Genomic DNA, 20,336 nt, shown 5'->3' on the forward strand with positions numbered 1-20,336 from the left:
CCTGTACCTACAAAAAAATATACAAAAAACTAGCCAGGTGTGGTGGCATACTCCTGTAGTCCCAGCTACTGAGGAGGCTGAGGTGGGAGGATTGCTTGCGCCATGGAGGCGGAGGTTGCAGTGAGCCGAGATCTTGCCACTGCACTCTAGCCTGAGCGACAGAGAGATCCTGTCTCAAACAAAACAAAACAAAACCAACAAAATATTCTTTATACGGCATGTTAAATTCTGCAGAGAAAGTACAAGAAAGAAAATGAGAAAAAAAAAGGGAGAAATATAGATATTCAGAGAACAGATCAATCCAAAAACAAATTTTACTGAAAAAGTAGATCAGCAATTATAAAATCCTCCATGTATCTCAAACCTTTAGTGACTATCACAGGAAAGCCATGCTATTTTACAAGTGACTGAATTTCAATAAAGCTGCCATATCATCTGCAGGATCTTCGCTCTCAAATTTACAGCTATGTGAAGTGGGCATATGACTCAATGAGACTAACAGGCTTCAAAATTCAGTAAGTTCAAAATCATGTTTCAGTATGAGAACAATGTCTCTTTCTCTGCCTTTAAAGAATAAATCTTTATTAGGAATTGATTTAGGTCTGGGCGCGGTGGCTCATGCCTGTAATCCCAACACCTTGGGAGGCTGAAGTGTAAGAATCACTTGAAGCCAGGAGCTCAAGACCAGCCTGGGCAACATAGCAAGACCCCATTTCTAAAAAAAAAAAACAAAATTAGCCAGGTGCAGTGCAGTGCCACGCACCTATAGTCCTAGCTATTCGGGAGTCTGAGACAGGAAGATGACTTAAGCCCAGGAGGTAGAGGCTGCAGTGAACTATGATTGCACCACTGCATTTCAGCCTGAGAGACAGAGCAAGACTCTCTGCATTAAAAAAAAAAAAAAAAAGAAAGAAGAAAGAAAGAAAAAGATAAAAAGGAATGGATTCTTCTCAACCTACTTATTTCAGTAAACTATCAAAAGATAGTCAATCTTGGCCAAGTGCAGTGGTTCACACCTATAATCCCAGGACTCTGGGAGGCCAAAGTGGGTGGACTGCTTGAGTCCAGGAGCTCAAGATCAGACTGAGCAACACAGCAAAACCCTGTCTCTACTAAAAAGACAAAAAATTAGCCAGGCATGGTGGCACATGCCTATAATCCCAGCTACTCAGGAGGCTGAGGTAGGAGAATCACCTGAGCCCGAGAGGTCCAGGCTGCAGTGAGCTGAGATAGTGCCACTGCACTCCAGCCTGGGCAACCAGAGACCCTGTTTCAGAAGAAAAAAAGATGGTCAATCTAAAAAGATTACTAACTTGGGCTTTCTTCAAAGGGCAATGTTAATATGAAGCTCACAAAAGGACTTTATGTAGTAGTGGAGAGGGAAAAAGTTTCATTATTTGGAAATCGCTACGTTCAGTCTGTCCAGTTTATTTACCTATCTCTTACAGACCACCATTTTGAAGACTCCAGACTCCAGTACAGCCAGTTTCCTATACATATCTAATAGATTAAACTCAAAGAGCAGTATTTAGAAGGTCTAGAATCAAGCAAAGGGTTAGACAAATTGGCGTTCAGATAAGAGATGGCTAAAGGCATTAGGTATAAGGTTCTTGAGTGACCTGTGTAACAGACGGATCAGACTGATACCACCTGAACCCACAGATTGTTAACATGACTGACTAAAATAGAGACAGGCAGACCTTACATGACTCTGATGTGATTAAACAGAAGTACAAAGCACCACCTATAAAGCTTTCTTGGCAAAAAATTTAAACTTGAATTTATTCAAGCACTACCAGTTTACCAAAAATAGAGAGGGTAAAGAAACACATTAAACAAAATCACAAGGATATAACCTGCCAACTCTAGAATGTGGGAAATCCTACAGAACAAATGACCCATTTCTTCAACAAGTAAATGACATGAAAACAAAAGGAAAGTTAAGTTTTATAGATTACAGACACTTATGAGACATATCAACCAAAGGCAATGTGTGGACTTTGGATCTTAATTCAAGTAAGACAAAAATACAAGGTATTTTTGAGATAACTGGGGGAAATGATACATAAACTGGCTATGAAACAGGATTATGGAATTACATGTTAAATTTGTTATGTGTAATAATGATATTGAATGTTTGAAAAAAAAATCCTTATCTGCTAGATTTTTAAGTGTCTAGATGAAGCAATATGACAAAATGTTAACAGTACGTCTAGAAAGTGGAAATCCTTCTACTCTATGTTTGATTTTTCAGTAAAAAGTTAATAACATTCTGTGTGACAGGTAGTATGTATTTCTCCCAGTCATGCCAAAGATAGCATTCCATTTCCACCTTCATCTTCTTTGTTTTCCCATCATTTGCCCCCTTGAACTCAAAGCTGTGATATAGACTGAAGAAATATGATGTGACATACCTGTAGTAGCAGTGGCTAAAGTGACAAGATTCTTTCTTAGCATATCATAGAGAGGGCTGTTAAAGAGAGAAGATAAAAAATTAACAACCCCAAATGCCACTATGAAGATATCAGTGGTTTGCCGTTAAATATTAAATGTATTTCTGATGTTATCTCCCAAGTCTCTCTGTAAGGCATAGAGAGGCAGAATCTTTTTCCCAGAACAGTTTTTAATTATTTAAATATTAAGATGTTAATGCCCAGGCCCCTGTGTTACTCTGCCCCCATTAAAAAACTGATTAATTTACATTTTATTTCATTAGCGAACAGTAATCCAAGTAGGGAAATCTCTTTTGGAAACTATTCCTTCCTTCCAGGAGTTAAGTTTCACATTTTAATTGGAGAGTGGGGGTGGAGGGGAGTCTTTTTTTTTTTGGAGACGGAGTTTTGCTCTTATTGCCCAGGTTGGAGTGCCATGGCACGATCTTGGCTCACTGCAATCTCTGCCTCCCAGACTCAGGCGATTCTCCTGCCTCAGCCTACCTACTAGCTAGGATTATAGGTGCCCGCCACCACACCCAGCTAATTTTTTGTATTTTTAGTAGAGACGGGGTTTCACTATGTTGGCCAGGCTGGTCTTGAACTCCTGACCTCAGGTGATCCACCCACCTCGGCCTCCCAAAGTGCTGGAATTACAGGCGTGAGCCACCATACCCAGCTAAGGAAAGTCTTAGTGTAAGACAGAATGAGCTCAGAAGCAGCAGTCATCAAAGCTATAGAGAAAGAGAGCTTCTAAATTACTAATTAGCTTTTGACTATATAAGCTAATAACTTATACCCCATGCAGCTGGAGAAAAGTAACAGGTCAGGTTAGCCCTATCGTGATTCTTACTAGGCAACCTCTAACTGCCCAGCAATTCTACATTTCTCTCATCTGCTCATTCTTCCTCTCTCCAACAACTATTTCACAAAATTCTAACCTAGTCACATCAAGCTTCCTCCTACCCAGGCCTTTACACATGGTGTTCAATCAACCTCAAACTCTCTTTCAACTAATCCCCTCTGATCAACTACTTAATTATCTTTCAGCTTTTGGCTCAAATTTCACTTCCTCAAAAGAACATTTTCTTGACCTCTAACACTCTAAATCCCACCCACTCCCTGCTTCATGTATCTCTTTTCTGTAGCACTTACCATAGTGTAGGTTTACCATGAATTAGTGTAATTATTTGACTAAGATGGGCAAGAGCATCTACTGACTCACTACTCTGTGTACTCCATAAAATCAGACTGTGTGTCGCTCATTACCATATTCTCAGTGCCTCACAGGCTACCTAATATATGTAGGCCCTTATATACTTGTTGAGTAAAGTAATAAATATTAATAACCCATAGAAATTAAGTGGCTAGGTATAAGCACCCAAAAAGATATGCAAGCCCTCACTCTTTTTACCTTGGGTCTTTCACGGAGAAGCTCTGACGTCCCAGTAGTTCTCCCAAAAGATCTCCACCACAATATACCATATGCTGCTCCTGCTGATCATAAAGTTGCTTCACCATTATGTACTGACCTAAATAGTGCATGACCTGCGTGGAATAAAATACCATGTTGTGATCTGTCCAGCTGCTACCAAAAACACAAATTCATTAGAGGAGGTAAGGTAAGTTAGTTTGCTAGAGAAAGAAATAACGTATTTACAAGACTGTCAATGTTTGTGTAAGGGGTCCTACAACAGGAAAGCCGCTCCCAACTACTAGGTCCATCTACTCATTGTCTTTCTGACAATTAACAGACCCAGACTCTTGAGCACAGAAATGAACTGATCTGACAATGAGAAAAAGCTGTGAATTTACCTAGTATCCACTTAAAAATTTTCTCAGACGTCCAAATAAAGAAGTCTATTCTTTTACTAGAAGTAATTTGCCTGGATTATAAAAATAGTTTCCCAGTCCAGGGCACATAAACGACTTTAGGCTTTTGATATGTGTTCACATAATAATTCTTTTTGGCAAATGAAGTACAATGTTTAATAAGAGCCATCAGCACTGTAAGTGGACAAAACATAAAATCCAAGTGTTTATCAAATAAAAATTTAGTCGGCTGAAGTGGTTCACACCTGTAATCCCAGCACTTTGGGAGGCCAAGGCGGGCAAATTGCTTGAACCCAGGAGTTTGATACCAGCCTGGTCAACATGGCAAAACCCTGTCTCTACATAACATACAAAACTTAGCTAAGTGTGGTGAGGCACGCCTGTAGTCCTAGCTACTAGGAAGGCTGAGGCGGGAGGATCACTTGAACCTGGGAAGCGGAGGTTGCAGTGAGCTGAGATACCACTACTGCACTCCAGCCTGGGTGATAGAGTAAGACCCTGGCTCTAAATAAATAAACAATAAAAATCAGGAAATTCCCTTTACGCAATAGATAGAGTCAAGGTTCATAACAGAAAGCTCATCGTGTAAACTTAGGCAAACTCTGCCATGCTAAATGAAGGAGATGGCATAATTCATCATAACCACTATAATGATATAAAAATCCAGACTTTACCCCTTGCCTGCGTGTGATGTCAGAATCGCCATGGCCAGCTATCTGTATGGGCAGGGCTGCCCCGGAGATGCAGGACAAGCGCCAGGAACCCCTCCGGGTAGCTACTATCCTGGACCCCCAATAGTGGAGGGCAGTATAGCAGCGTGCTACCCCCTGGTGGTGGTTATGGGGCTCCTGCCCCTGGAGGGCCTTATGGACCACCAGCTGGTAGAGGGCCCTATGGACACCTCAATCCTGGGATGTTCCCCTCTGGAACTCCAGGAGGACAAAATGACGGTGCAGCTCCAGGGGGCCCCTATGGTCAGCCACCTCCAAATTCCTATGGTGCCCAGCAGACCAGGCTTTATGGACAGGGTGGCTCTCCTCCCAATATGGATGAAGCCTACTCCTGGTTCCAGTCGGTGACTCTGATTACAGTGGTTTTATCTCCATGAAGGAGGTGAAGCAGGCTCTGGTCAACTGCAACTGGTCCTTGTTCAATGATGGGACCTGCCTCATGATGATAAACATGTTTGACAAGACCTAATCAGGCCACATCAATGTCTATGGCTTCTCAGCCCTGTGGAAATTCATCCAGCAGTGGAAGCAGCTCTTCCAGCAGTTATGACCGGGAAAACTCAGGCTCCATTAGCTACACAGAGCTGCAGCAAGCTCTGTCCCAAATGGGCTACCACCTGAGCCCCCAGTTCACCCAGCTACTGGTCTCTAGCTACTGCCCACACTCTGCCAATCCTGCCAGGCAGCTTGATCGCTTCATCCAGGTGTGCACCCAGCTGCAGGTGCCGACAGAGGCCTTCTGGGAGAAGGACACAGCTGTACAAGGCAACATTCGGCTCAGCTTCAAGGACGTCGTTACCATGACAGCTTTTCGGATGCTATGACCCAAGCCATCTGTGGACAGTGGAGCACACCAGGGACCTTTCCTGGCTTCCTAGAGTGAGAGAAGTACGTGGACCTCTCTCTTCTTTTCCTGTCCCTCTAGAAGAACATTCTCCCCTGCTTGATGCAACACTGTTCCAAAAGAGCGTTGAGAGTCTTGCATCATAGCCACCAAATAGTGAGGACCAGGGCTGAGGCCACACAGGTAGGGGACTGATGAAGGAGAGGATGAAAGCTGAATGTCCTGATGGCCATGAGCAGTTGAGTGGCACAGCCTGGCACCAGGAGCAGGAGATTCTGGTCCTTGTAATGGAGTTAGTGTCCAGTCAGCTGAGCTCCACCCTGATGCCAGTGGTGAGTGTTCATTGGCCTGTTACCATGAGCACCTGTGTTCCCTCACCAGGCCATCCTGTCACATGAGCCCATTTTCTCCAAAGTGGAATCTGACCAAGCATGAGAGAGACTTGCCCATGGGACCAGTGGCTTGGATTCCACCACACCCATAAATCCTTGGGTGTTAACTTCTAGCTGCCTGGGGCTGGCCCTGCTCAGACAAATCTGCTCCCCAGGCATCTTTGGCCAGGCTACTGCCTCCGCAGCTGGGATCCCTCACTTGCCTGCCACGCTCTGCTCAGCTTCGATCTCCAGGGGACAGTGGTCACCTCTCCTTGCCAATACTTTTTTTAATTCGCATTTTTTTCATTTGGGGCCAAAAGTTCAGTGAAATTGCAAGCTTCAATAAAAGGATAAAACTAAAAAAAAAAAAAATCCAGACTTTAATAAGCTCGGGGAAAAAAAGGTCTTATGTATCAAATTTTATACTCCAAAACGATGCGCTTAATTTAAAATTGTAAAAGTAATATAGGTATTCTAAAAAATCAGAAATGTCTCCAGATTTGTCTCCTTGAGAAGTGTAATGGTTCTGGAGTGTGGCAGTATTGATAGGTGTGAAGGTTTTAAGTTCAAAAAAAAAAAAGCCTGATAATTTTGTTTCTTCTCTTTAGGAAGGGTTAGATATCTACCCCACCAAATGAAAGCAGTTCCGATAGATTAACATTTTAATACTGAGTCTTTTCCACTTAAAGAATACAATTTGTTTTTTAAAAAACTTCAGAAGCTAAGTAAGTTATTTAAATGTATAAGTGTTTAAAATAACTCACAGTGCTCAGAACTGAGTGTCTGACACTTTTTTTTTTTTTTTTTTTGAGATGGAGTTTCATTCTCGTTGCCCAGGATGGAGTTCAATGGTGCAATCTTGGCTCACCGCAACCTCCGCCTCCCGGGTTCAAGCAATTCTCCTGCCTCAGCCTCCCGAGTAGCTGGGATTACAACCATGCCCGGCTAGTTTTGTATTATTAGTAGAGATAGGGTTTCTCCATGTTGGTCAGGCTGGTCTCGAACTCCTGACCTCAGGTGATCCGCCCACCTCAGCCTTGCAAAGTGCTGGGATTACAGGCATGAGCCACCATATCTGACACATTTATAATAAAAACTACTGCATTTAATTCCTGCCTCAAAATACAGTCTATAAATCAGACAGTGTCTTTTTTTTCTGAGACAGGGTCTCTCATTCTATCAACCAAGCTGGAGTGCACCTCACTGCAACCTTCACCTTCTGGGTTCAAGCGATCCTCCCACCTCAGCCTCCCAAGTAGCTGCTGGGACTAAACGAGCAGACCACGACGCCCGCCCAATTTTTGTATTTTTTTTTTTTTTTAGAGACAGGGTTTCATCATGTTGCCCAGGCTGGTCTCAAAATCCTGGGTCATGCAATCCATCCACCTCAGCCTCCCAAAAAACTGGGATTACAGGCGTGAGCTATGGTGCTAGGCCCAGTGTCTTTTTAATCTTTACTTGCTCTGCATTTTAACTCTACGATTGATGAATTCATGGTTCATCTTATGTTTATCTTATAACACACTTCAAAAGAAAGGAAATATGATGTTCAACTTAACAGTCTTTAAAACAGAGTAAAAGTTGCCCCTCCGATACCTCAGGAGTAGAACTTCCTTTCTTAGGCCTGATTTCAAAACTACATATTCACTGGCTTCTATTTCTCAACTGTTTTTAAAACTGAGAATTTGGCTGGACGCGGTGGCTCATGCCTGTAATCCCAGCACTTTGGGAGGCCAAGGCGGGCAGATCACGAGGTGAGGAGACCGAGACCATCCTGGCTAACACGGTGAAACCCCATCTCTACTAAAAATACACAAAATTAGCCGGGCATGGCAGCAGGCACCTGTAATCCCAGCTACTCGGGAGGCTGAAGCAGGAGAACGGCGTGAACCCAGGAGGCGGAGCTTGCAGTGACCTGAGATCCCACCACTGCACTCCAGCCTGGGCAAAAGAGGGAGACTTTGTCTCAAAAAAAAAAAAAAAAAGAGAATTTTATTTGATGGCTTACCTCTTTAACAGTGAACATTTCACCTTGCGCACCTGCTGCATGCAAAATCTTCAAAAGTGGCAGTTTTGGTCGTACCTGATGTAAACATAAAATAAATGTGCTATTTACATTTCAAGTAGGTTTCTGAAACTATGGAACAAGAGAACCTCTTTAAACAGCTCCCTCTGCTTTTGTTTTTTGAGGCAAGGTCTTGCTCTGTCACCTTGGCTGGAGTACAGTGGTATGATCACAGGTCACTGCAACCTCAACCTCCCAGACTCAACTGATCCTCCCACTTCAGCCTCCAGAGTAGCTGGGAATACAGGTGCAAATTACCCGGGTAATTTTTGTATTTTTTTGTAGAGAGAGGGTTTCACCATGCTTCCCTGGCTGGTCTCAAACCCCTGGGCTCAAGAGACCTGCCTACCTCTGCCTCCCAAAGTGCTGGGATTATAGGCATGACCCACCTCACCCAGCACAACCCCCACCTCCCCTACTTTTTTTAAAAAGGAGACAAGGTCTCACTCTCTTGCCCAGCCTGGGACGCACTGGTTGTGATCATAATTCACTGCAGCTTCGAACTCCTGGGCTCAAGTGATCATCCCACCTCAGGCTCCCAAGTAGCTAGAACTAAAGGCACACCCCACTGCACCTAGCTAATTTTTTCTTTTAGAAATGTTTTGTAGAGACACAGGTCTCACTATGCTGCCAAGGCTGGTCTCAAACACCTGGCTTCAAGTAAGCTTCCTGCCTTGACTTCTCAAAGTGCTGGGATTACAGTCATGAGACAGTTAAACTTTTTAAAAATTAAAAAAAAAAAAAAAAAAAAAACTAGAAATACCCAAAATGATTTACCTGATTGATTTGTCCAGGAGAGATCCTGCAAGCACTGTCAGATGTTGAACACTGGGCAGAGGTGGAAAATGATGTCATTTTGGCAGTGAAGAAACTGCAGTCTGTTGGTAAAACTAAATAGAAAAAAAAAATTTATAAAATCTATTCTAATGTAGAGAATTCCTTATTTAGCATTCACATAAAGGCAACCAGCAGAAGTAAAAGACACATATGACACATATAATGGAGCACCCTACACAAATGCTGTATACCCTTGCTGAGGTTCTGCATATCTTCTGACTACTTTCTAGTTCTGATTTAATTAAGAGTAAGAATCATCCAAGCTTCTCTCAGGTGAAGCCTGAAACAGAAACAGTTTCAGGCATGCTCCAACCTCCAACTGATGTTAATCAGTAAACTGTTTTAGCTGAAAGTCAAATCATTATCTCCCCAATGGTTATCAGGTAGAGCACTCTCTAGATGCAGGACTGGGGATTTACCAAGGTTAAGTCACAGGTTTTACGATTCCAAGAGGACTTCTAGGAAAACCTCTACAACATGTTGGAACATGTCCTGACAAAGGACCACAGAAAACTAAGAGTCAATATTTTAAGTACCAGTTAAAACAGTTTGTAAGTGTACCAACCCTGGAAAAAAAACATAGCGATTACAAACCTACAAAACGGGTTAAACCAAGATGGACATATATCATCAAAGAAAAGATGTAGCATGAACTGAAATACAGAGTAAAGTTCAATGAAAATCTTTCACCTACCTTTTATCCTTAAAAAAACAAAAGCTACAGAGAAGGAAGATAGATTATTTATTTATTTTGAGACACCATCTCGCTGTCCCCCAGGCTGAAGCGCAATGGCGTGATCTCGGCTCACTGCAACCTCTGCTTCCTGGGTTCAAGCGATTCTCCTGTCTCAGCCTCCTGAGTAGCTGGGATTACAGGCATGCGCCACCACGCCCAGCTCATTATTGTATTTTTAGTAGAGACAGGGTTTCACCCTGTGGGTCAGGCTGGTCTCGAACTCCTGAACTCGTGATCCGCCCACCTCAGCCTCCCAAAGTGCTGGGATTACAGGCGTGAGCCACCATGCCCGGCCGGAAAATAGATTTTTAAATAAACTTGTTTAAGTTAACCTTCATTTATGGCTTTTTCTAACAAAAGGCAACAGTCAATTATTAAAACTGATGACTAGGCTGGGCACAGTGGCTCACGCCTGTAATCCCAGCACTTTGGGAGGCCGAGGCAGGCGGATCACAAGGTCAGGAGATCGAGACCATCCTGGCTAACACGGTGAAACCCCGTCTCTACTAAAAATATAAAAAATTAGCCGGGCGCGGTGGCAGGTGCCTGTAGTCCCAGCTACTCGGGAGGCTGAGGCAGGAGAATGGCATGAACCCGGGAGGTGGAATTTGCAGTGAGTCGAGATCGCACCACTGCACTCCAGCCTGGGCGATAGAGTGAGACTCCGTCTCAAAAAATAAAAATAAAAAATAAAAAAATAAAACTGATGACTAACAAGCCACATCAGGAAAAGGGTAAATGGCGCCTAGAAAGACAATCAATAGGCCAGGTGCAGTGGCTCACGCCTATAATTCTAACACTTTGGGAGACCAAGACAGGCAGATCACCTGAGGTCAGGAGTTTGAGATGCAGGATATAATAAATTCCTCTTCAAAGGTTTTAGCCTGTAAATTGTTAAGTACGAGTTCTGAGATGCTCTCCAAAAAACCAATGTATCAGTATGTTCAGTCCCTCGTTCTTTGTTCTTCATTTAAAACTTTAAAAGTTTAACTTCCTCGTTCTCTTCGTCTCCTCGCCCCTAGTCTCAGTAAACAATCACCTCCTAGCTTCTATCACCTGCTCCGTCCTGAGTCACTCCTGGTCACCTCCCTTGACCTGAGTCATCCTGAGTCACCTGTTCTGTAACCATCCTTCCCGCCATACTACTCACCCAGCCACTCCAGCTCCTACCCCTGCTCTCTTTAAAATAGCCCATCAGTATTAGCTTAGACTGTGCGGTCCAACCCTAGCCAATAGGGGAACGACACAGCAGTACGGGCTACCTGCGTCAGGGATAAGAACCCCTTGCCCTCCCTTGTTCAGGTGTGCTCTCATCATTGCTCCATCCGTGAGATGCACCCTTCCATAGAAGTAAAATTGCCTTGCTGAGAAAATTAAATTTATGTTTGAGTGATATTCATTTGCAGCTTTGAAAATTTATTTCTAACAGAGGCCAGACTGGGCAACAGGGCAAAACCCTGTCTCTACTAAAAATACAACGACTAGCTGGGCATGGCACGAACCTGCAGTCCCAACTACTAAGGAAGCTGAGGCATGAGAATCGCTTGAACTGGCAAGGTGGAGGTTGCAGTGAGCCAAGACTGTGCCACTGCACTCCATCCTGCGTGACAAAGCGATACCCTGTCTCAAAAAAAAAAAAAAATTTTTTTTTTAGATGGAGTCTCACTCTGTTGCCCCGGCTGGAGTGCAGTGGCGCAATCTCGGCTCACTGCAAGCTCCGCCTCCTGGGTTCACGCCATTCTCCTGCCTCAGCCTCCTGAGCAGCTGGGACTACAGGCGCCCGCCACCATGCCCAGCTAATTTTTTGTATATTTAGTAGAAACGGGGTTTCACCATGTTAACCAGGATGGTCTCGATCTCCTGACCTCGTGATCCGCCCACCTCGGCCTCCCAAAGTGCTGGAATTAGAGGCGTGAGCCACCACGCCTGGCCAAAAAAAAATTTTTTTAAGACTATCAGCCAGGCATGCTGGCTCATGCCTGTAATCCCAGCACTTTGGGAGGCTGAGGAAAGTGGATCACCTGAGGTCAGGAGTTCAACACCAGCCTGGCCAACATGGTGAAACCCCGTCTCTACTAAAGCTACAAAAATTAGCCGGGCGTGGTGGCACATGCCTGTAATCCCAGCTACTCAGGAGGCTGAGGCAGGAGAATTGCTTGAACCTGGCAGGCAGAGGTTGCAGTGAGCTGAGATCACGCCATTGCACTCCAGCCTGGGTGACAAGAGTGAAACTCCGCCTCCAAAAAAAAAAAAAAAAGACAATCAATAAATACACTGGCTGAAGATAACAAGATCCCTCATGCTTCTGAAAAGGCTTATAGCTGTAACCAAGTATAAATTCCTCCCTCTCCCATTACCTTACTTTGCTATAAATAAGTCAAACAGGAAACAAGCACAATTTAAAATTCAGAAGTGAGCCAGGCATGGTGGCTCACGCCTGTAATCCCAGCACTTTGAGATTGTACCCCCCAGCTAAGGCAGGCGGATCATGAGGTCAAGAGATCAAGACTATCCCGGCCAAAATGGTGAAACCGTCTCTACTAAAAATACAAAAATTAGCCAGGTGTGGTGGCACATGCCTGTAGTCCCAGCTACTCGGGAGGCTGAGACAGGAGAATCGCCTGAACTTGGGAGGCAGAGGTTGCAGTGAGCCGAGATCGTGCCACTGCACTACAGCCTGGTGACAGAGCAAGATTCTGTTTCAAAAAAAAAAAAAAAATTTAAAACCTGGCTTTCAATGGGTGGCTATTGATCTCATCACCTACTTCCTCATTCGCTTTTTTTGTGTGTGTGAGAGATGGGGTCTCACTCTGTCACTCAGGCTGGAGTGCAGTGGCACAATCACAGCTCACTGCAGCCTTTCAACCTCCTGGGCTCAAGCAGTCCTCCCACCTCAGCCTCCCAAGTAGTTGGGACTACAGGTGCATGCCACCATGCCCAGCTAATTTATTTTTTGTAGAGACAGGGTCTTGCTATGTTGCCCAGGCTGGTCTCAAATTCCTGGGCTCAAGTGATCCTCCTGCTTCAGCCTCCCAAAGTGCTGTAATCCCTGGGATTACGGGCATGGGCCACCACTCCCAGCCCACCCTCTAATTCTTATCCTTATTTTTGTCTCTGCTCAAATGACAGTTTGTCAACAAGGCCTCATATGAACACCCGTTTTTAAAACTAAAACTCCCAACCGCTTGTATTCCCTATCTCCTTCCCTGCTTTATTTTTCCCTGCCAACCTTTTTAGCAACCAAAACACTACCTATTTTAATTATTTATTATGTAAAATATAAGCTACAAGTGGACAGGAATTTGTAACTGTTTATTCATACATTTCCAGTATCTAAATCTGACAACTACATACACGGTAGAGCAACATGGCAGACACAAACATTAATTACAACGTGCAGACTGTTTCCAAAAATGGCTCCCAATGAACCATGCTCCCTAACTGGCCCTATGACTTAATAAATAGAATGCAGCAGGTGATAATGTGACAATTCCAGGCCTGGCAGGCTCATGTTTTGTACTTTTGGAGGTGCTTGAAATCTGGCTACTCTACTGGAGACTATACAAAAAGGCTACAAGGAGAGGGAGATGCAGCTGCCCAGCTGAGCCCAGACTCTTAGCCATACCCTCCAAAGCACCACACATCTTCCTGCCCCAGTTGCCACTTGACTACAACAAAGCACTTACTCAACGGTCTCGAGGTGTCGTTAAAAAAAAAGAAAACAAAACAAAGCACCACACACGTTCCAGCCTCAGCTGCACCTGACTTACAGCTGCATGACAAACCACAAAACCACCAGAACTATCCAACTCAGCCTATCATCCCACTGAATGAAAAATAAATAAAATGACTGTTTCAACTCACTGAGTTTTGGGGTGGTTTATTCCATAGCATTAGATAATTGAAACAAATGGTAAGGACTCATCAAGCCTACTATATACCAGGCATACATATAAATGCATTTAATACCAAAACAGCCCTATTATGTAGATATTATCCTTATTTTACAGATCAGGAAAGAGAAACAGAAGTTATTTGTCCAAGATCACCCAATGAGTGAATTGTTGGAGTCAAGATTTCAAACTCAGACAAGCACTAACATCCCCATTTAGCAGCATTTTTTCCCATTAGACCAACAGAATTAATCATAATTCTTTCATTCAAGACATACGCTGATTATTCATCCACACGTGGCCCATTTTACTTATTTTTACCTTTTTATTTTCATAATTTTTTTGAGATAGGGTATTGTTCTGTCACCCAGGCTGGAGTACAGTGGCACAAACATAGCTCATTGCCACCTCGACCTCCTGAGCTCAAGTAATCCTCCCACCTCAGTCTCCCGATTATCTGGGACTACAGGCATGCGCCACCATTCCTGGCTAATTTTTTTATTTTTTGTAGAGACAGGATTTTGCTATGTTGCCCAGGCTAGTCTCAAACTCTTGGCCCCAAGTGATTCTCTCAACGGAAGTGTTGGGATTACAGGCGTGAGCCACCACACCTGGCCTGGATTATTTTTAACGCAATAATCATCCACAAACTAAGACTCCGACGATAACCTATATTTAACCATAATATTCCCCATTCCATTTTGCTGCCTTCCTGCAATAATCATCCTGAATCCTATTGTTTTCATTTCTCTTGCTTTCCTTTTTATACATTTTACTGCATCAAAATGGATTCCTAAAAAGTATTTTTAGTTTAGTTGCTCTTAATTATTAAAAAAAAAAAAAAAAAAGCAGGATGTTAAATGTAATTTGGGAAATTTTGTTCCACTTAGATTAATTCCTACTGTCATGTCAAAATTCATTTTTTATAGATTTCTGTTATCGTGGTATACATACTAAAATTTACCATTTTAACCTTTTTTTTTTTTAAATGATAGGGTCTCATTCTGTTGCCCAGGCTCACTGTAACCTCGAACTCCTAGGCTCAACTCCTCAACTCCTGCCTCAGCATCCCAAGTGGCTAGGACTACAGGTGGGCACCAGCTCACTTCAGCTAGTTTTTGTTTTGTTTTGTGTGTGGAGACAGGGTCTCACTATATTGCTCAGGCTGGTCTCGAACTACTGGACTCAAACAATCTCCCGCCTTGGCCTCCCAAAGCCCAAAGCCCGGGGAATACAGGCGTGAACCACTGTACCCAACTCATTCTATCCATTTGTAAGTGTTCAATTCAGTGACACTAAGTATATTCCTAATGTTACACAACCATCACCACAATCCATCTCCAGAACTTCCTCATCATCCCAAACTGAAACTCTGTACTCATTAAATAGTTCCCCCATTAGCTTCCTCTCTAGCACCTGGTAACCACCATTCTACTTTCTGTCTCTACGAATTTGCCTATTCTAGGTACCTCACATAGGTAAAATTATACAATATTTGTCCTTTTTACATCTGGCTTATTTCACTTAGCAAGTTTTCAAGGTTCATCCTTGTAGCACACTTTCGTTCAGTTTTCATTTATTTTGACTTTTGTATAATATCCTTGTATGTGATATACATTTGAGTTGTTTTTAGGCTTTTACTGTTATGAACAGTGCTACAGGCTGAGTATCCCTATTGGAAATGTTTGGGACCAGAAGTGTTTCTCGTTCTGGATTTTTTCAGATTTTGAAATATTTGCATTATACTTACTAGCTGAGCATCTCTAATGCAAAAGTCCAAAACCCAAAATCCAAAATGCTCCAATGAGCATTTCCTTTGAACATCATGTCAGAGTTCAAATGAAGTTTCAGATTTTGGAGGACTTCAGATTTTCAAATTTAGGATGCTCAGTCTTATATTAATGTTCCTGTACATGGCTTAAGCAATCTCTTACTCCCTTCTATGGTTTGAATATTCCCAATGTGGCAGTATTGAGAGGTATGGCCTGTAAGAGGTAGCTAGACTTTGGGGTTCTTTTTAATCTGATTTGTCAATTTTTACCTTTAACTGGTAAGTTTAGTTCACTTAGTGTAATTGATATATATGGATCTGTTTCCATCATCTTATAATTTAACATTTTGTCTTATTCTATGTTTCTTTTTGATATGTCACTACCTTTTTAAAAACCTGTATGTCTCACTGCTAATAAGAATTTTAGACTGGGTGTGGTGGCTCATGCTTGTAATCCCAGCACTTTGGGAGGCTGAGGCAGGCGGTTCGCTTGAGTCCAGGAGTTCAAGACCAGCCTGGGCAACACGGCCAAACTTCACCTCTACAAAAAATATAAAAATTAGCCCCGCATGGTGGAGCACACCTGTGGTCCCAGCTACTCAGGAGGCTGAGATGGGAGGATCACTTGAGCCTGGGGAGCTAAGGCCGCAGTGAGTCATGATTTACGTCACTGCACTCCAGCCTAGGTGACAGACAAGACCCTGTCCAAAAAAAAAGAAAAAGAAAGAAAGAAAAGCCTGGGCATGGTGGCTCACGCCTGTAATCCCAACACTTTGGGAGGCCAAGGTGGGCAGATCTCAAGATCAGGAGTTCAAGACCAGCCTGGTCAGCATGGTGAAACCCCATCTCTACTAAAAAAATACAAAAAATTAGCTGAGCATGGTGGCGCGCGCCTGTAATCTCAGCTACTCGGGAGACTGAGGCAAGAGAATTGCTTGAACCTGTGAGGTGGAGGGTGCAGTGAGCCGAGATCATGCCACTGCACTCCAGCCTGGGCGACAGAGCAAGACTCTGTCTCAAAGGAAAAAAAGAACTTTAGCATAATATGGACATTAAACTCTTAGATATGTTTTTTGTCTTTTTTTTTTTTTTTTTTTTTGCCTTAGCCTTTAAAACAATAAACAAGACCAAGGAATCAGATAATCTTTACTTCATGTATCTATTGTAACGGTTCTCAGGTTTGAGTTTCTCACTACTTCATCCGGCACTGTTCTCAGTGCAGGTCTTTTGTGTACAAAGTTCCAAGACCTCATATACTTAAGAATATTTTTATCATTCCCTCCTATTTAAATTTATGTGGTTGACTATAGAATTTTAGTTTGCCTTTTAATACTGTGAAAACACTTGCTTCTTGCATTCAGTGATGCTGTTGAAAACTCTGAAGTCAATTCAGTTTTGCTCCTTTGTATGTGATCTTTTCTGAGGCCCCTACAAATTTTATTTTGCTTTGATATTCTTAAATTTGACTATAATGTGTCCAAGAGTGAGTTTCCTTATCTCTCATCCTTAGCACTGTAAGAGACCTTTGAATCTGAGGTATTTCATCTTTTTATTATAAAGGAGTTACTCCATTATTTCTTCAAACACTTCCTATTTTTCTCGAAGACTTATATTACTCAGATGTCAGTACCTCTATACCTAATCTTTTTTTTTTTTTTTTGAGACGGAGTCTTGCTCTGTCGCCTAGGCTGGAGTGCAGTGGCGCGATCTCGGCTCACCGCAGGCTCCGACCCCCTGGGTTCATGCCATTCTTCTGCCTCAGCCTCCTGCGTAGCCGGGACTACAGGTGCCCGCCACCTCGGCCGGCTAATTTTTTGTATTTTTAGTAGAGACGGGGTTTCACCGTGTTAGCCAGGATGGTCTCGATCCCCTGACCTGATGATCTGCCCGCCTCGGCCTCCCAAAGTGCTGGGATTAGAGGCGTGAGCCACCGCGCCAGGCCTAAAATGGTAGTTCTTTCTTATCTCTTAGTTTTTTTATATTTTTCTCTTTCATTTTTCTAGATTTTCTCCTTCTAGAATTCTAATTCATTCCTCAAATGTATCCATTCTGTTATTTATTCCATCTGTGATTCCATTACATTACAGATGGAATAAACAACACAATGGATACAGATGTTTTGAGACAGGGTCTCACTCTGTCGCCCAGGCTGGACTGCAGTGCTGTGATCATGGCTTACTGCAACCTCAACCTCCCCGGCTCAAGCAAGCCTCCCACCTTAGCCTCTGGAGTAGCTGGGACTAAAGGCATGTACCACCTAATCCAGCTAGTTTTTTTTATGTTCCCCAGGCTAGTCTTAAATTCTGAGCTAAAGCAATCCTTCTCAGCCTCCCAAAGTGCTGGGATTACAGGCATGAGCCACCATGCCGGGCCAATGTTCTTTATTTCAACCACTGTATTTTTCTTTTTTATATACATATTTTTTTGAGACGGAGTTTCGCTCATTGCCCAGGTTGGAGTGCAATGGCGCGATCCACCTCCTGGGTTCAAACAATTCTCCTGCCTCAGCCTCCCGAGTAGCTGGGATTACAGGCATGCGCCATCACGCCCAGCTAACTTTATATTTTTAGTAGAGACGGGGTTTCTCTACGTTGGTCAGGCTGGTCTCGAACTCCCGACCACATGAGCCGCCCACCTTGGCCCAGCCTGCCAAAAGCATTTTAAAAAGAAAAAAAAATCCTGTAGTGTCAGGCCCTGCTCAACAGCTTGCTACTGCTGTAAAGATAAACACATGGTCTATCCCCTCAGCACATTTTCAGTCTCATCTTGCACTGTTTAGTCATATCTTGAGCCTCAGTCACCCTGATCTTTTAGTTTCTCAAACAGGACCTTTGCACAAATTGTTCCTTCATTTGGAGCACCGTGAGTTCTGTACAAAACTGATTCATCCTAAACCTTCAAGTCTCAGGTTAAATGTCACCTCTTCAACAGTCATCAAGAGATTCCAGGCCGGGAGCAGTGGCTCACACCTGTAATCCTAGCACTTTGGGAGGCCAAGGCAGGCAGACTGAGGCCAGGAGTTCAAGACCAGCCTGGCCAACATAGTGAAAATCCCTCTCTACTGAAAATACAGGCGTGGTGGCACAACGCCTGTAATCCAGCTACTTGCGTGGCTGAGGCAGAAGAATGACTTGAACCCAGAAGGCAGAGGTTGCAGTGTGCCAAGATCATATCACTTTACTCCAGTGGCAGGGGTAGGGGATGCTAAAGCCATCTGAGTGAAAGATTGGGGTGGAAAGAAAACACGTGGAGTAGGCTGACCATTCCACCATCCCCAACCTTATCACTAAAAGAGGGTCATTCACACACCATATACTACTTGATTATGAAGCAACAAGAAACCAGCACACCACCTGTTAAGTATTCCTGACCAAAAGATAAATAATCCAAATCTAGACCTACCTACTAACTGCAAGTTACTAGGGAAAATGGAGAGCAAGCAGTTAATCAGTCAAATCCAGAATGCAGGTATTCTACAGGACCTGGGGCGGCAGGGAAGATTAAAGTGGGAAGATTAAAGGGAAAATTAAATCTGTAATTAAAGATTAACGATTGTTACAGAATCGTTATTCTACAGTTGTTATAGAAAAACCAACTGCGGCCGGTGGCCTGTGCCTGTAGTCCCAGCTATTCTGGAGGGCTGAGGCAGGAGAATCCCTAGAGTCCAGGAGTTTCAGGCTGTAGTGTGCGATGATCACACCTGTGAATAGCCACTGCACTCCAGCCTGAGCACACAGTGAGACCTCATCTCTTTTTTTGAGACAGGCTCTAGCGCTGTCGCCTAAGCTAGAGGGCAGTAGCTCCATCCCGGCTTGCTGCAGCCTTTACCTCCTGAGATCAAGCGATCCTCCCACCTCAGTCTCTTGGGTAGCTGGGACTAGAAGCTCGCTCTATGACACTGATTTTTTTATTTTTTGCAGAGATGGGGCTCAGTTTGTTGCCTAGGCTGGAGTCGAACTCCTAGACTCAAGCAATCCTGCCCCCTTGGCCTCCCAAAGTGCTGGGATTAAAGGTGTGAGCCACTGGGCCTGGCCGAAATCCCATCTATTTAAAAAAAAAAAAAGTATGAGGAGAGAGAAGACTAAATCTAAACTGAGATATAGTAATACTTAACACCAAGAGGTTTCAAGTATCTTTGACAGATAATAGTTCCACGTGCCAACACCACAGAGCTGCAGCATTTTCTCCGGGTGTCGCTTTTAAACTGTGGTTTTCGGCCAGGCACGGTGGCTCACGCCTGTAATCCCAACACTTTCGGAGGTCGAGGTGGGCGGATCACCTGAGGTCTGGAGTTCGAGAACAGCCTGGCCAACCTGGTGAAACCCCATCTCTAATAAAACACAAAATTAGCCAGGCGTGGTGGTGCACACCTGTAATCCCAGCGACCCGGGAGGCTGAGGCAGAAGAATCACTTGAACCCGTGAGGCAGAAGTTGCAGTAAGCCAAGATCGCGCCACTGCACTCCAGCCTGGGCAAAAAGAGCGAAACTCCACTCAAAAAAACAAAAACAAAACAAAACAAAACAAAAACACAACAAAAAAAACCTGTGGTTTTCAAGCTTTAAGGTATACAAAAATCACTGGAAGGTGTGCTCATTAAAATGTATTTCTCTGAGCCCCATCTCGATACTGTCTGTAGGTTTCAGTGTGGCCCAAAAACGAACATTTTCTTCTAATTTTTTTTTTTTTTTTGAGACGGAATCTCCCTCTGTAGCCCAAGCTAGAGTGCAGTGGTGCGATCTCGACTCACTGCAACCCCCGCCCACGGTTCAAGTGATTCTCCTGCCTCAGCCTCCCGAGTAGCTGGGATGACAGGCATGC

At 43.6% G+C, this 20,336-nt stretch overlaps 1 protein-coding gene and 1 pseudogene across 5 annotated transcripts in view; one reads left to right on the forward strand and one right to left on the reverse strand.

The window, feature by feature from the left end:
• MDM4 (MDM4 regulator of p53) overlaps positions 1-20,336 on the reverse strand; it is a 44,461-nt gene that overhangs the window by 23,382 nt on the left and 743 nt on the right. For 4 of the 5 annotated variants that reach the window (XR_004030126.1, XM_003273156.2, XM_003273155.2 and 1 more), the window contains exons 2-5: positions 9,057-9,169; positions 8,223-8,297; positions 3,847-3,980; positions 2,415-2,470 (exon numbers count right to left, since the gene is read on the reverse strand). Coding sequence is in view for 4 of the 5 variants with exons in the window: in XM_003273156.2 (XP_003273204.1) it covers positions 2,415-2,470; positions 3,847-3,980; positions 8,223-8,297; positions 9,057-9,134 (343 nt within the window). In the remaining variant the exon portion in view is untranslated. Of the gene's footprint in view, positions 1-2,414; positions 2,471-3,846; positions 3,981-8,222; positions 8,298-9,056; positions 9,170-18,918; positions 18,999-20,336 lie in introns of all 5 variants that reach the window. The other variant, XM_030813154.1, reaches the window with a different exon arrangement.
• Positions 4,881-6,577, forward strand: LOC115835166 (annotated as a pseudogene).

The sequence above is a fragment of the Nomascus leucogenys genome, chromosome 5, assembly GCF_006542625.1.
Source record: "Nomascus leucogenys isolate Asia chromosome 5, Asia_NLE_v1, whole genome shotgun sequence".
Lineage (NCBI taxonomy): Eukaryota > Metazoa > Chordata > Mammalia > Primates > Hylobatidae > Nomascus > Nomascus leucogenys.